Consider the following 16671-nt stretch of genomic DNA (forward strand, 5'->3'; position numbering starts at 1 on the left):
TGGAAGCTTTGCTCCCCGGGGACTTTCGGCAGACAGTGAAGCCTGCAGCCGGGGTTCGGGTAGATTCTGTGGTGGCTGGGACCTGTTTGTTGGGACTCGGTGGGATTCCCGGGACAGCGGCAGCAGAGCCCGGGGCCCCGTGCCCACCTGCCTCCACAGCTCCCCGACAGTCCTGGGCCTGATAAGCACAAACACCCCCACCCCAAATTCTCCTGCTTACTCTGTGCTGCTGGACCCAAGCTCTAGTACTGTGGGGAGGGCACTGGCCTTGCAGGCAGGTGACCAATCCTCAGCATCCCATATGGCTCCTCCGAGCACCACCAGGAGTGATCCCTGAGCACAGTCATGAGCATGCCCTGAGCACTCCCGGGTGTAGCCCGAAACACAAAACAAGACAATATCCAAAATTCTCCTGCTCACCCTGTGCTGTTTACTAACCGGGTGAGACCTGGAAACCGTTGGTTTTTTTTTTTTTGTTTGCTTGTTTGTTTTTGTGCCACATCCGGTGGTGCTCAGGGGCTGATGAACCCAGGTTGGCACGTGTGGGGCAAATACCTACCCGCTGTGCTATCTCTCTCTCAGCCCATGAAGCCAGAGACCTCTTTAATCGCTTCGGAGCCAGGCAGGGCAGGTGCCCAAGCCCGGGATGAGGTACACGGCTGCATTAAAGGATGCCGAGGGGCCTTTCCCTACGAATCAGAGAGTGGGAGAGGCTGGCAGAACTAGGGCAAGACATGGAGGAAGGGCAGGGCCGTCCCGGGGGACAAGGACCCTCTTCGTCTGGCTTGCAGTGAGTTCTGGAGTTTCAGTTTCCCCAGCAAGAATAAAAAACTCGGGGGGGGGGGGCAGAAGAAGTTTTTCCAGTAGTGTGGCTTTCAAGCACGCGCTGGTGCCCACCGTTAGCTGGCGTTGCCAGAGAAAAAGAATTCTGGGACCCACGTGCAATGCCAGCGGGGAGGGCGCAGGGCTGGGTCAGAGCTGGGGGCTCCTGGCATTTTCCCCACCCCCTGGATCCCCACCTGGCCCTCACCTGCAGGCCAGGTAACCTCTGCAGCGGCAGCGCGGCCTCTTTCTCCCCCAGGAAGAGCAAGGACGCAGCCCGGATGGAGGCCGGGAGCCCCGCCTGCCAGAGAGAAGCGTCAGAGCCGCTCAGCTGACCAAGCCCCCTCCTCCTGCAGCCCCCCTCCCCCCCCGGGCAGCACCCCAAGATGTGGGCAAATGGAGGGGCACGGGAGCGGGCCTCTGCCGCCTCTGCTCTGCTGGGCAACGTTTGAGTAGGTTTAAGCAAATTTCCTGGTTGCCCGCTCCCTCTGGGCCTCAGTTTCCCCATTTCTAAAGCGAGGAGGATGCCAGTGAGCTGAGCACGGGTACGACTTCCGGGAGCTACTAAGGAACTGCAACCCGGCCCCATTGCCAGCTGCAGGTGCCCCGGGAACAGTCGGGGAGTGTCGGAGCCAATCAGCTATCAGCCCCACCCCCCAATGGTTGATGGATGGGCACCTCAGCCAATGGGGGCTAAGGATGCTCACCTTCCCAGCAGACTGCAAGGACAGGTGTGTAAAGGTGGAGCGCCCAGGGTTGGGCACGGGATTGCCACCCAGAGGGAGTGGAGGGGCCGAGAGGGACACCTCCAGGACAGGACCAGAAATGGAGATAGGATTCTGGTCCCTGCCACAGTATTTGAACCCTTGAGCCGAGCCAGGCTGGGGTTGAACTACACTTACACTCCCAAACCGGGCTTTGCTGTCTGGAGTCTGGCTGCAGGCCCTGGGGGTCTCAGAAGGGGCCTGGTGACTCCCGAGTCTGCCCACCGCCCACTCACCTGGGTGGCCTGCAGGGCACTGACGAGGCCAGCTGGGGGAGGCTGTTCCCTGGCATCCATCACCAACACCAGCTCTGTGGTTTTGTCTTGCAGTCTAAGGGTGCAAACAGAATTCACCATCTTATTGGCCAGGGCGTGGGTCAGCAGGGCCAGGGACCGCGTGGACAGTGAGGAACGTGGCTGCAGGTGATGCGCCCAGGTTCCTGAAGGACCAGATGCCAATGCTCTCCCCTCCAGGAAGCCCTCCAGGATTCTTCTCCAGGCGGAGCCCTCTGACCAGTGCTCCCACAGTAATTCACACCATCCTCTCTTACACCCCAATCATCCTCATCTAACGTTCACTGTCCAGCTTGCTGTGGTGAGTCCCCCCTCCCCTTCTGTGTAGGCGAAACTCCCATTGTGTTCCTGACTCTGAGTCTCTGCATGTCCCTGCATGCTCAATGAGTCCGTTTTCTCATTGGCTTAGAGAGGGATCCGGGGACTATATGTCCAGCCAATCAGCCGAGGGCTCGTCAGCGAGGAAAGACAGCCTTTCTCTTACAAAGTTTTTTTTTTTTTTTTTGCTTTTTGGATCACACCCGGCGATGCACCAGGGTCACTCCTGGCTCTGCACTCAGGAACTACCCCTGGCGGTGCTCAGGGGACCATATAGGATGCTGGGAATCGAACCCGGGTCGGCCGCGTGCAAGGCAAACACCCTACCCGCTGTGCTATCGCTCCAGCCCCTTCTCTTACAAAGTTTTTAGGGCAAGACTTAGAGCTGCGACAGAGAATGATCAAGTTTCTTATCACGCCTGACATTCTCAATTGGACTTGGTTACCATAGGGCGGCAGTGAGGACTGAGGCATTTATTTGTCATCAAGCACTTGGGGATGGTGCCGAATAAGCGGGATGTAAAGATCCGCCACCGTTATAGCCTCTGAGGGGAAACTGAGGCAGCACAGAGCAGGGATGTGGGGACGATGAGAACCAGCCCTGGGATGTGACTGGGTCTCTGCACCACGCCCCACACCTGTGCTTTGCTTCGTCGCCCGCTTCTGCCGCAGCCCGGAGGGCAGGGCTGGGAGTCAGGGGCATCCCCGCCCCCAGAGTGGCCCAGGGAGAAGCCAGGCCAGGGCCACTGTCAGGCGGGGCAGGCTCAGAGCAGGAGTGGGAAGAGCAGTCCTCAGTGGACACTGACCCTGGTGACCGTGCTCAGTGCTCAGAGCCCACTCGCTGACCCCCAGAGACTGCTTGAAGGTTGCACAGCAAATCAGGGAGCTTCGGACTCTGCCACGCTGGGCCCCTGTCAGCACAGAGCAGCGGGGCCAGGAAAGCCACTTCACCACGCACAGGGAGGGTGAATCCCAGGGGCCAGCAGGTGGTGGTGATGTTCCCTGGGGGAGCACCTGGAGGCAGTTCCCGAGGGTCTCTGGATCTTCCGTCCTGACGCCCAGCCGCCGGGCGTCTTGGCTGGCTTGGGGTCTCCAGCCCCGGGCCCCACCCCGGCTGGGGTGAGAGACAGGGAAGGCGAAATCCAAACATGAAATCCAAATTCTGCGTGTGTGAGTGTGTGTGTGTGTTTGTGTTTGTGTGTGTGTGTGTGTGTGTTGGGGGTGGGGGTAAGGATGGGTGGGCAGAGGGGTGGCTTGTGGTTTGAGATCATCCAAAATCAGCCATCGCTCCCTCATTCTTCCTTTCACTCTGACTTGTTCGTCCATTTTTCTCATTTGCCCTTTCTTTGTTCAATAAATATGTGTCATTCAGACTCCAGATCAATGACCACACGGTCACCTCCTCAGGGAAGCCTTCCCTGATTGTCCCAAGGCCCTGCCAGCATTGTCCCCCCCCCCCCCCCATCTACAAATAGGCGGTCTCTGTCTGTGTCATCAGGAAACATGTTAGAAAGGTACATTCCCGGTCCTGAGGGTTGCGGCTATTTGAAGATCCTTCCAGAAGTTTCTGCTCCAGTTTGAGAGCCCCTCACCGACAGTGAACAGAGTTTCACTCTGTTTACTTGGGAGCAGTGCTCACCCCCCGTTCAGTCCTGCCCGCCGCCCTCTTCCCCCTGCACCCGGCAGACTCCCAGGGCCAGACTAAGTCCATCCCACATCCCCCCCGCAGCCAGCGCTGCACCAGGCACGAGATCTCCCCACACAGAGGCCCGTGCCAGACTCTGAGACTCTGGGACCGGCAGCCCTGGCTCTTACCTGGGCACAGTGCAGAGGTAGGAGAGCAGCTTGGCGACCTCGGACACGGTGCACCATGGTGCATCCCAGGCACCGGCCATGGCAGAGATGAGCAGCAGGGGCCGTCCCTGCCGGTCCCGGCCACCTGGAGGAGAGAGACACCAGCAGCTTTAGTGGGGCCCTCAAGGACCCGGCAGCGAGACCTCTGAGCCTCTGCCCACAATGATCCCTCCATCTGCAGTGCCCTTTCTCACACGCCGTGAACAACGAACTCCTACTCATCCTTCAAGACCCTGCTCAAAAGCTCCTTCCTCAGAAAAGTGGTCTGGGACAGAAAAAGGCTTCTGAGCTTCTTCTGGTCAGGGAACCCTTGGGCCAAAGCTCCTAAAATGAGGTCTGGGGTCCCTACAGGGAGCTTTAGTTCCCTCTGGCTGTAACTGGGCAGAGGGGAGCATGCAGCCAGCCTCTCAGATGTCCCGAGTTAGCGAGGGCATCCCGGTGAGCACGGCTAGGCTCAGGACAGAGCCACCGAGGGCAAAGGTGTCTCCTATGCCCAGAAGCTTCCCCTGGGGTCCTGATGTGTCTCTCCCACTGGGCCAGAGCCCCAGGCCCAGGACACAGCGAGGGACAGCCTGGAACCTGGGGTCCTGCCCGTGTAGAAACAGCCCTGTTCCAGCCGAGGAGCCCTCGGAGCCGCTGGACCCGCCCTTCCAGGCCGGTCACCAGCTGCGACACTCTCCCCTTCGCAGGGTGTGTGAAAACGGGGAGAATCGTTTAAGAGACGAAATGATAGCAGCACGTGACTCGGCCTTGAAGACAGGATACACGCGCCCATGGCCTTGGGAATGCCTCCTGTGTGTGCGTGTCGCAGGGACCTGGCACCCGTGGGACCTGCAGTCTGTGAGTTCTGGAGGGGAAAAGTGCACGGGGAGAGGGGCCGTTGGAGAATCCTGGACACAAGTGGGGAGGGAAGAGGAGGAGGAGCCATGCCCGGCTCTGCTGGGTGTCACAGAGTCCCGAGACGCAGCCTGCAGGGGGAAAGAGCGGAGACTCTCGCTTGCTTTACAGTACTGGGGCGGGGGCTGGAGCCATAACACAGTGGGGAGGGCGTTTGCCTTGCACGCGGCCGACCTGGGTTCGATTCCCAGCATCCCATAGGGTCTGCCAAGCACTGCCAGGAGTAATTCCTGAGTGCACGAGCCAGGAGTAACCCCTGTGCATTGCTGGGTGTGACCCAAAAAGAAAAAAAAATTATAACAAATAAATACATACATACATACATAAAGTACTGGGGGCAATAAAAAAGATAAAAAGGCAACAAAAAGATAAAGCAAGTCAAAATGTTCAGATTTATTAAGCCCACTGAAGGGGCAAGTGAATGTTCATTATCCTCTAGTCCCCAATTTTCTGTATGTCTGGCTTTCTTTTTTTTTTGGTCGCAGAAAGTCTAAACAGTGAGTTGATTGAAAAGTGCAAAGGCCAGCGTAGGTCTGCCAGGAGGGAGATGCTTGTCCACGGCCTGGGCATCCCACGGCCATTGGGGTCCCTGGAGGGCAGATGCTGTGTGACGTTCCTGCGCCCGCTCTCTGGGGGAGGATGCAGATGGGGGAGAGGGGGCTCCCAGCAAGACCCTACACCCGCCTCCACAGTCTGCTCTCAAGGTGGGACGAGCCCCGGTGGGTCCACCTGGATCACCTGAGCGGGGGACGCGGTGACGCCCAGACCTTCCGCTGTCCCTCACCCCTAACAGGCAAGCCCGCTGTCCCTCGCCCCTAACAGGCAAGCCCGCTGTCCCTCGCCCCTAACAGGCAAGCCCGCTGTCCCTCGCCCCTAACAGGCAAGCCCGCTGTCCCTCGCCCCTAACAGGCAAGCCCGCTGTCCCTCGCCCCTAACAGGCAAGCCCGCTGTCCCTCGCCCCTGTCAGGCATGCCCGCTGTCCCTCGCCCCTGTCAGGCATGCCCGCTGTCCCTCACCCCTAACAGGCAAGCCCGCTGTCCCTCACCCCTGTCAGGCATGCCCGCTGTCCCTCGCCCCTGGCAGGCACCTGCCACCCCGCGCACCTGGCAGGCACCCTGCCACCCCGCGCACCTGGCAGGCATGCTATCCGTGAGCTCAGGATCTCCGCGCTCAGAGCCGCAATGCCAAGCTCGGGCCCTGGTGGTTGCAGGTCCAGAGCAGGGGCTCTTCCCAGAGGGCCTGCAGAAGCTTCTGGCAAACCAGCTTTTTCCCAGAGTGGTGGGCCTGAGTCAGCATCTGGGCCAGATGTCTGTGTCTGAGTTGTTCCAGCTGGGCAAGTGCAGTGACAAAGAGAAGGGTGTCAGAGAAGGCCGGTGCCCGCGGGGAGGCTCACTCTCGCCTCTGACTAAGAAGAGCCCGCCAGGACGCGACACATCTGCTGTCCTTGAAGCCCCAGACGGCCCTAGCCGTGAGCCCTGTGGTATGGAGGGTGACCAGAAACCCGTAGAGTCCTCACTCGTGGTCACCCTGTGGCTGGATGGTCTTAGCGGGGCACACAGTGAGACTTCGAACCCCGACTTGGCCGCCCCCCTGCCCTGCTCCCTCGACAGAGCCTCAATCCCAGTCCCGCCTCTCACCTCGCCGCGCCCCTACCTTTCCCCTGCTGCTTGTCTCCGCTGGGCTCGGGCTCGGACCCGGGACACAGGACTCTGCAGGGCGGAGCTTCCCCCGGGCCCTCGGGGGCCGGCCTCTGTCCTCTCAACAAGGAGAATCTGTGCCCAGGCGAGGGGGGTGCGGGCGAGGAGGGGGCGGGCCCGGGCAGCCGGCCGTGGGCTGGGGGGCTGCGGCCTGTCACTCTGGCCGCAGTGGCTGGAGCAGCGGGGGGCCTGGCCGGGCACAGGGGAGAGGACGTTTGCTTGGGTCCCTGCGTCCTGACGGCAGCTGGTTCGCAGCTGGAGTCCGAGGCCCAAGGCGAGGGGCTCTCAGGGCCGCTGAGGTGGGCCTGGGTCTCTGGGCCCCCCGCGGGGCCTTCCGGGTCCAGCTTTCCTGGCAAGCCCCAAGCAGGGGGCTTCTGCTCCAAACTGCCTGGCTGGCCACTGACGCACTTGTCCAGCGGAGGGGCCCCGCCAGCCCCCGCGGGCGGAAGCACCCTCCGAGGGAGAGAGACCCCCTCCGTTCCCCTCAGCTCTCCCGGGGCAGCCTGGGGGTGCCCACTGGAGGTTCCCACCTCCCTCTGGGGGGACGCCCGGCTGCTCCCTGGGGAAAGTTCCAGAAGGCCCACGTAGTCACCCTCTAAGTCCTGGCTGGCCGCACAGTCCACCGTCAGGGCCCCCTGCCCAGGCCGGCTTTGCTCCACCTTGATGAGTCGGGGGTACTTGATCCCCCACGTCCCGCTGTTGCCCGGGGTCTGAAGGCCCTGGCGGTTGGGGGTCCGGGCCTCGAGCAGCTCTCGGGGGTTGCTCAGGTCCAGCGCCTCGAGTTGAAGGGAAGCCCAGGCCGGGGAGGAGGGGACATTCTCCACGGGGGGGCTGTGGTCCACGAACTCTGGGCTGGTAATCTTGGTCCAGGGCATCCGGGCGACCCCGTGTGCAGACGCCACCAGGCAGCTGCGGAGCCGGCGACCCTCAGAGGCGCTGTTGAGGGCCCCCAGCCACGCCTGCGTGAACAGCTCCGAGTAGGAGCACTCGGGAACGGGCCTGGTGTCCACCGTGCGGAGGTCGGCTGAGAGGCACTTGACGGCGAGGCAGACGGACTGCTCCTCCCGGGGCTCGGCCTGGAGGAAGAAGTCGCCCTCGCGCAGCAGGAGGGGGCTGAGGGGGGCCAGGTGCACCACCACGGCGCCGTGCAGACACAGAGGCCAGCCCTCGTGCAGGAAGACGCGGTGGGCGTAGGGGGCCTGCGGAGGGCCGGGGGGCGCGTCAGGGGTCGGCCCAAAGGCCCCTGCTGGCAGCACGCCAGAGGCTCTGCCTACCTCCCTCTCCCCGGGGACTCTCGAACAGGTAGGGGATGAGGGGTCTAGGGCGCTTCATCTAAGGCCCCGGCTCTGGGGGTCCCGGATGCAGACCTGAGACAGGGCCCCTGACCACCCCCAGATGCCTTCTCTGCCTCTGTCTCGCCCTGACCTAGGAAGGACTTGCCAGCCGACGGGCACAAGCAGGGTGGTGTGGTGTGCAGGTGTGGCTCAGCTTCCCGTGACGGGGGTCCCGGACCGCCTCTGGCCTTCTTCTTCTCCCACCCACCTCAACCCAGTTCAAGCCCCGTGCTCCACTTCCGAGTGCAGAAGGCACAAATGCCGAGATCCACGCTGCTGCTTTAGCGCCATGAAACCGCTTTGCACCTTGATGTCCCAATTAGGAACAATCATCTGTCTTGGCATGACTGGGTAGGTGTGAGGAGGAGGTGAGATATTTTATCTACGTGTAAAGAAACAAATACCAACACAAAGCCTCGCGTGGAAGCGGTAGATTGAATACATTCTGATTCCCTCGCCAGTTGACATTTGCCCTTCGAAAAGAGGCTGCAATTGCCAATTGAAAACTAAAAAGGTCGTTTTCTACGTGGGTAACGTGCTTGAATCCTTGAGCGGAGAGTTCATGAGGGAGCGGAAATGAAGCCCAATGTGGGGAATTCGACTCTGCCACTAGCTTGAAAGGGATGACTTTGAAGCTGTCCCACCTCCCCCGAACCTGCAGCCACGCCCCTCACTGAGACCCTCAGGGCGGATGCTCAACAGTGACACCTCGTGGTGATGGTGGGGGTAACAGCTCCAGCGGCGAATAGCGCCTGGACAGCCCTTAAGAACTTGGATGTGCCCACAGGACCCCCGCAAGTGCTACAGGGAGCTCACAGGCGTTTCCTGGGATTTTGAGGCCTGGCCATGAACATGGCGTACCTTCGGGCTGGTACACCAGCTATGCTGCGGCTCAGCGGGCCTGGGAGGAGGGAGCTCAGGTGTGAGGGTGCAACTCATCACCTGCCTGCAGAGACTCAGGAGGACCACGGTCAGCGGGCACTGTGTCGTGGAGGCGAGAGGAAGGGTCCTCTCATCTGCCCCCCAGGGGAGGAAGTGAAGGAGGGCTGATCCTCACTTGCCAGGGGAAGAAACTGAGCGAGAGGAAGGGTCCTCTCATCTGCCCCCCAGGGGAGGAAGTGAAGGAGGGCTGATCCTCACTTGCCAGGGGAAGAAACTGAGGCTCGGAAGCAGCCGCACAGCAGATAAAGGGCAAAAGGAGGATCTGTGGCTGGACCTTCCCCCTGGGAGTCTCTGTGCCTGTCCCCAGTGGCCCCTGGGCTTCCTGGCTGCCGCCAGACCCTGGCGCTGAGAGGCTGTGCAGACGCTGACATGCTCCGTCTCTGTCTCTGTCTCTGTCTGCCTCTCTCTCTCCCTCCTTCCTTCCCTTTTTACCTTTTTTGGGGGGTTGGGGTGGGGGCTAGGCCACACCTGGTGATGCTCAGGGGTTACTCCTGGCTCTGCACTCGAGTGTGAGAGTGCCCACTCCTGGCAGTGCTCAGGGGACCGTATGGGATGCCAGGATCCTCCTTTGCTTTGCCTTACCCGTGGTGCTGTCTTTTCAGCCCCCGTTCTTATTCCTGAGAGGAAGTTGCTGGGAGGGGAAGAGCAGCTAGCACCGAGCGCCCCCTGCAGGCCAGGCTGAGGGGCCGGCCACAGAACCCCGCCTGCGCGGTAGGAAGGGGGTCCGGGTTCCGACTTTACGGAAGAAATGGAAGCTTGGAAAAGGGCCGAGAATCCTGCCAGCTCACAGTGCTGGAGGCTGGGTTAGAACCAGGGCTGCAGGCCCGGGGCCAGTCGCTAATCCCTCCATACCAGGCGACACAAATTCACCTGTCATGCTATTTAAATGTAAAATCTGAATTTTTACGGTGGAGTTGGGCCCTCTTGCTCAGGGCTCACTCTGTGCCCAGGATTATTCCTGGCGGTTCCAGGGATTAAGCCCCGTTGGCCAGGTCAGAGCCAGCGCCTTCCTCACTGTAGCTATTTCTCTGGTCCCGTACAACTTAACATTTAAGTGGCCGATGTCACAGAATAAAAATTAAGAAACTGAAAGCTCATGAGCCTTGTTCACCAAAGAAATGGGGAAGGAAGCAGCATAGATGTGTTTTCACGGCCAGCTACAGGAAGTGGGCAGTAGGATCGCTGTCCAGAGAAGGATGGGGACGGATGTGCAAGAAATAATGCCAGGCCTGGGAGAAGGTTCATGGCTCATGCTCGGGTCCCCGGCCCTGCAGGGTATCTCAAGCATGGCTGAGTGTGCCACCCCACTCCCTGCCAAAGAAAGGAAGACACAGGAAGAAAGAAAGGAAAGAAAGAAAGAAAGAAAGAAAGAAAGAAAGAAGAAGAAAGGAAAGAAAGAAGAAGAAGAAAGAAAGAGAGAGAGAGAGAGAGAGAGAGAGAGAAGAAAGAAAGAAAGAAAGAAGAAAGAAAGAAAGAAGAAGAAAGAAAGAAAGAAAGAAAGGAAAGAAAGAAAGAAGGATGAGGAAGAAGGAAGGATGAGAAAGAGAGAAAGAAAGAAACAAAGAGGGGAGAGGAGAGAAAGAAGGAGGAAGAAAGAAACAAAGAGGAAGGAAGTAAGGGAGGAAGAAGAGGAAGAAACAAGAGAGAGAAAGAAGGAATAAAGAGAGGAAAAGAAAGAAGAAAGGAAGGAAGAAAGAAAGAAAGAAAGAAAGAAAGAAAGAAAGAAAAGAAAGAAAGAAAGAAAGAAAGAAGAAAGAGAGAGAGAGGAAAGGAAGGAAGGAAGGAAGGAAGGAAGGAAGGAAGGAAGGAAGGAAGGAAGGAAGGAAGGAAAGTGTGCCAGCAGAGAGAGCGTGGACATTGGCACAGATGTTTCCATAAGAATACCCCTTCCAATAGTGGCCTTGATGTGTCTGGAAGAGCTTTTGTGATTGCATTGAACTCAGGGTCCAGGTCCCTGATTCTGGCCTGAGTCTGGACTCGCAGCTCCCCCTCACTTCCTCTCTGCTCACTCTGAGATGGCCCCCACGGTCCCCTCTGCCTTTGGCTCCTGCCAGGTGTGGACAGGCAGGAGGAGCTTAGAGGCCGAGGGGTGGGGTAGCCTCATAGTGATTCCTGAGCCCGGGCAGCTGTACTGGGCATTAGGACATGGCCGACACACTTGTGATGGGGGTGGGCAGCTTCCCATCGTGGGCCCAAGAGGGTCTGGACTCCTCAGACCTTTCTCAGCCTTATCTCGAAATAGTCCCCCTGTTCTGGCCATCCACATTCACAGGACATGAGCCCAGCTGGTCCTGGTATCCAGCCCTCTAGCACAGAGACTGGCCCCAGGACCAGGATCCCAGCCTAGGCAATCAGAATCCTTCCCTGTGTCTCCTCCCTCCACAGGGAAGAGTTCCTGCTTCACCCATTTGTGGACTAGAAAGCAACAGAACGGGAGACTAACACCTGAGGCTGGTAGAGCTAAGGGCCGGGAGGATGGCTCCACGGCTTGGAAGCCGGCTCACATGCTGGGGGAAAAGGCAGCTGAGATAGCAAAGGGACCACTAAGTGAATGATGCTTGGAGGGCTCGCTCGGGATGGGAGAGGTGTGCTGAAAGTAGACTATGGACTGAACATGATGGCCACTTAGTATTATATTGTAAACCATAATACCCAAAAGGAGAGAGAGAGGTAAAAGGGAATGTGCTGCCACAGAGGCAGGGGGGTTGGGAGAGGTGGCAGGAGGGATACTGGGAACATTGGTGGTGGAGAACGGGCGCTGGTGGAGGGATGGGTACTTGATCATTGTATGACTGAAATGTAATCACAAAAGTATAAGTCTGTAACTATCTCATGGTGATTCATTAAAAAATATATTAGGGACTGAAGCGAGAGCATAGTGGGTAGGGTGTTTGCCTTGCATGCAGCCAACTTGAGTTCGATTCCCAGCATCCCATATGGTCCCCTGAGTACCACCAGGAGTAATTCCTGAGTGCAGAGCCAGGAGTAACCCCTGTGCATCGCTGGTGTGATCCAAAAAGCAAAATAAATAAATAAAATTAAAATGAAATAAATATATATATACTTTTTTTTTTAGAAAAAGAGTTTCTGCTTCTCTCTGGAGGTGGAATCTGGCTCAGGTGGCCACCACATCCCTGCCCACCCCGCGGTTCTCTCCGTCACCTCACAAGATGCCCCCAGGCCTGTTCGGAGTCTCCAGGAACAAGCCAGCCGCCTGCCGTCTTAGGGGCCCGGGGCCAGTCAGAACAGTCTCCGCTGTGTGCCCAGAAACTGCTCCCTACTTGAGCCTAAGACAGCCGGGGGGCGTAGTGGGGGGCAGGGACCCATGGACCCACCGGGATGCCTGACCCCCAGCCTTCCCAGTGTCTCGTGACCCCATCTGTTGATGGGGAAAGGGCCAGACCACCTGCCTGCTCGGGTGGGGTGGGGAGGGGCTGAGTCTTCCTCTGGGCCCTCACAGGAGGAGCCCCCACCTCTGCTCCGGCCGAGACAGGGTCCCCCTCTCCTGCCCACTCTGCCGGGCTCCTGCTCCGGGGCCCCAGGGCCTGCCGACTTACACAGGCTGCCTCCCGCACCCGCTCACACAGGCGCTTGGCGGGGATCAGGAAGTCCAGCAGCAGACTCAGCCCGTCGCCCCTGAAGTCTGAGTCCAGGAGCCGGAACACCTGGCCCAGGACGGTGGCGGCCGTGGCCTCGAAGGGCGGGTAGAGGCCTGCCAGGGCGTGCTGGATGGCTGCGTCCAGGGACAGGGAGTCCTAGGGGGCAGGAGGAGAGGATGAGAGGTGAGAAAGACAGTGATCACAGTAAGGGCAGTGAGCACTCCCTCTCCTCAGCTCTCTGACCTGCTCTCTCACCTTTCCCCTTTGTTACCATCTCCAGCCCCCTTCCTGTTCCCCAAGTGCTCTGGGCACCAGCCACCTCAGGCCTTTGCACTGACTGCTCCTTCTGCCTGGATGAGTGCTTAGCACAACCTCATCATCTCCCTCATGCTCAAATATCATCTGCTGACGACATGCAGCAGAGATGTCTCCAGACCCTGTGTCAGGCTGTCTCTTCTAGGGCAACCCAAGGGGGCGGAGGAGTACCTCTCCCCGCCCCAACAGAGCCCCGACAGCCGAAAACCTCCTGAACTCAATCACTGCCCTGCTCCTGGCCGATCTCCACAGGCTTGGACGTGCCTCATCCATGAGTGAATCTGAGAAGCCCAGGTATGCAGGACTTGTGACTGAATCTCCAGGCTCGCAGAGTCGGGAATGGAGACCCCCTCCCCCATCTCCCTGTGCTTCCGGGAGCCTGGTCATGTAGTCACGCCCAGGAACGGCCTTTGGCACCATCTAAGCTCACTAACGTCCACGATCCAGACGCTCACAAGCAAAGCCCTCAGAAGAGAACAACACAGAACGATATGCCGCAGAGATGCCTCTGGACCCCAAAGTCACCACCCAGTTAAAAAATAAAAAGAAAAATTAAATTAACCTCAGCTGTATAAAATTTTAGAATTCTTGGAGCAACATCTCAGACTCTACACCACTGATGTACCAAAAGTAACACACCACATTTGATGGGGTGTAAAGTAGAAGGCAACCAATCTCAACACACACACACACACACACACACACACACACACACGGCTCAAGCTTTAACAACATGTTAGTAATCTCTCTCTCTTTTTTTTATTAGTGAATCACAGTAATCTCTTATATAAGGGCTTAATGACTCCAAGGTGAAATACAACCTCTTCATGCACTTCCCTTGAAGGGAAACTTTTTTGGGATCTCTGTTAGAGGATTATTCATGACACGCAATACAAAATAAATTATTTAGGTCCTGCTTTAGGGGGCAGGGCTTGGGGATCTGGGTGGAAATATTTAAAATATGGTGGTGGGAAGGTGTGATGGTGGTGAGATTGTGTTGGAATAATAAGTGTAATAAATTATTGTGAACTACTTTATAAAAAAAATAAAATAAAATTTTACAAAATATATCATATGCTGGGCTGGAGCGATAGCACAGCCGGTAGGGCATTTGCCTTGCATGCAGCCGACGACCCGGGTTCAATTCCAGCATCCCATATGGTCTCCTGAGCACCACCAGGAGTAACCCCTGAGCATTGCCAGGTGTGACCCAAAAGGCAATATATATATATATATATTATATATATATATATATATATATATATATATATATATCTCATATGCTGGTCCAAGGAGTAGAGCCATGTGGGTCCAGGGACAGCAAAGGACCTTCAACCTTCCTCCCTGTCGGGGGGGATGGTAGCTGAGCCCCGCCCCCCACCTCAGCCACCCCGCAATTTCCCATGGCTGTGGTTTCCCATGGGGGCTGAGGGCTCCAGGGTGACTGAAGATCTGATGACCTTGATGACTGCCCCCAACCATTGCTGGGCCCACCATCACACTGTCTGGCCGGACCACTGCACCATCACTGTACCCTGTTCACCTGGTGTAACCCCACTGGGCGTGCCCCCAGACAGACAGACAGACAGACAGATGGATAAACAGGGGTCTGAGCCAGGATCACCCAGGAGGATGCAGAGGAGACAGAGGAAGGAGTGCACAGAAGAACGACGGAGAGAGCCACTCTGACTGGCCACTTGATGGTCACAAGTAATAGAAAACAGACTATCGTGTGCCTGAGAAGGGGGCCGGCCAGGGGGAGGCTGGGGAGACGGGGACAGTGGTGGAGCAAAGGTCACTCAGGTGGTGGGTTGGCACTGGAACGTCCAAAGCTGTAACCATGGTCTCAGGAACAGCTTCGTAAACAGTGATGTTTAAGTCACACAAAACAAACAAAGCAGACCAAGGGCCAAAGGACATGGCCCTGAGCAGAAGGAAAGAGGCGCGGGGATTCCGCCCGAGCAGATAGCGCAGGAGTAAGGCCTTTGCCCTGCCTCGGCCAACCTTAGCTCAATCCCCACCACCACACAAGGACCCCTGAGTCCCGCCAGGAGCGGCCCCTGAGCACAGAGCCAGGAGGAAGCCCTGAGCACCGCCGGGTGTGGCCCCCAAGCAAAACAAAGAAGGCAGCCTGGGGAGGGTGGGTCTGAGTGCAGGCACACCCGGGTCAGATGTCAGCGGGACCAGATAACCTGAGCTCCGAGCTACCAAGTCCAAGATCCGGGGTGCAGCCACAGAAGATGCCAATGCAGCAGCCCCCGCCCCCTCTCTATAGGGGGCCTGCTGTGGGACCCAGCTGTGACAGGGGCTCCATCAGAAGGGGGGAAGATGAGCTGAGGATCCTCTTGGCACCGACACTTCTCAGCGACAGCCCAGCCCCCACACTGACGAGGCCTCATGGGAGTGTCCGGACTCCGGGTTCCGGAAACATCCTGTTCCTGAGCAAGGTCCCTGGGGACGGGGAGAAAGACTGGATGTGGGGGAGGAGGAAGACGGCTGGTCTCGATCCCAGCAAGGCCAGGAGGCTGGAACACGGGGACCTAGTTTAGGACATGCAGACCGAGTCTGGTCACCGTTGGGCTGCAGAGCACTGTGGAGGGTGCGGCCCCTACTGGGATCGGTAGAACGAAGACTCAGAGCTTCTGTTGCTTCTGTTGCTTGGGTTTTGATTTTTAACTTTTTGGAGGAGGGACACACTCAGCGGCTCAGGGCTTCCTGCTGCCCTGTGCTCAGGGGTCACTCCTGGTGGGATTCGGGGGACCGTTTGGGGTGGCAGGTAATAAATCATGGGTAGGGGCCAGAGCGATGGAACAGCGGGGAGGGCGTTTGCCTCGCACGCGGCCGGCCCAGGTTGGATCCCGGCATCTCATATGGTCCCCCGAGCACCACCAAGAGTAATTGCTGAGTGCAGAGCCCCGAGTAAGCCCTGAGCACCGCTGAAGGGTGACCGTGCCCCCCACCCCACCCCCATCAACAAAAGGAGAAGCTAAACCGTGGTTGGCTGCATGCAGGCTGCATGCAAGGCAAGCACCTTGCTCGGTCTTTGTCCTCTCTCTCTCCCCAGCACTGCCCCGGCCCCCACCCCAAGCCGGGTTTTGTTTTTTAAAGGGAAAAGTTAAGCATGACAGTGTGAACTGCCTTAAACCAGGACCATCTGGCCGCACCTCACGCCCCAAAGCCTCCAAAGCTTGCCTCTCCCTCTCTGTCCCAGGCTGGGGTTGGCACAGGGAACAGGGCAGAGAGGGACAGCATCTCGGCCGTGGAGGGGGCTCGTCCGGCCCTCCGCCGAGAAGCTGGCTTCCAGGGCGCAGTGCCTCGCTCCTGCATCCCTGTCACTGCAGCCTGCCTCCCCTCTGCCTTCTGTACCCCGACCTCTGGGACAGGAGGCATGACGCCACCCCTGCCTCAGTTTCCCCATCCATACATGGGGGGGGCTTCCTCTCGTGTCTGTCTCAGGCGATTGTTCTGGTGCTACCAGGACACAGGGACTGGACAGCGCCTAGGGCAGGGCCCGAGTGTGGCGGCTGCCCTAGTCTCTCTTCCTCGTGCTCCCGCCCTGCTGGCCAGGTGCAGCCTGTGCGCAGACGGGATCCACTGCGTCACTCGAGGGTGACCAGGGCGCCAGCTGCGGCCCATCTCCCTCTGTGTGGCCATACAAGGATCCCAGGGCCAAGCCGGCCTTCCCTCTTGGCAGACGAAACGGGCACTGGTCTTGCCCAGGACCACAAGAGGAGGGGAGGGACAGAGCCGGGACCCTCCCGGGTAGGGTGGGCCAGGCGAACCCTCTTCCCGTGCCCCCCCCCCCCCGACGCCCTGTCTGCCCGGGCCTGAGGGGC

The 16671-nt window shown here is 58.6% G+C and overlaps 1 protein-coding gene across 1 annotated transcript in view; it reads right to left on the minus strand.

Moving 5' to 3' along the window:
• Nucleotides 1-16671, minus strand: part of KIAA1755 (KIAA1755 ortholog) — a 37689-nt gene that overhangs the window by 15658 nt on the left and 5360 nt on the right. Inside the window, exons 2-7 of the mRNA XM_055139674.1 lie at nucleotides 12479-12676; nucleotides 6602-7844; nucleotides 6080-6277; nucleotides 4013-4136; nucleotides 1823-1916; nucleotides 1031-1123 (exon numbers count right to left, since the gene is read on the minus strand). Of these exons, the coding sequence (XP_054995649.1) occupies nucleotides 1031-1123; nucleotides 1823-1916; nucleotides 4013-4136; nucleotides 6080-6277; nucleotides 6602-7844; nucleotides 12479-12676 (1950 nt within the window). The remainder of the gene's footprint in view (nucleotides 1-1030; nucleotides 1124-1822; nucleotides 1917-4012; nucleotides 4137-6079; nucleotides 6278-6601; nucleotides 7845-12478; nucleotides 12677-16671) is intronic.

The sequence above is a fragment of the Sorex araneus genome, chromosome 5 (assembly GCF_027595985.1).
Source record: "Sorex araneus isolate mSorAra2 chromosome 5, mSorAra2.pri, whole genome shotgun sequence".
In the NCBI taxonomy this organism is placed as follows: domain Eukaryota; kingdom Metazoa; phylum Chordata; class Mammalia; order Eulipotyphla; family Soricidae; genus Sorex; species Sorex araneus.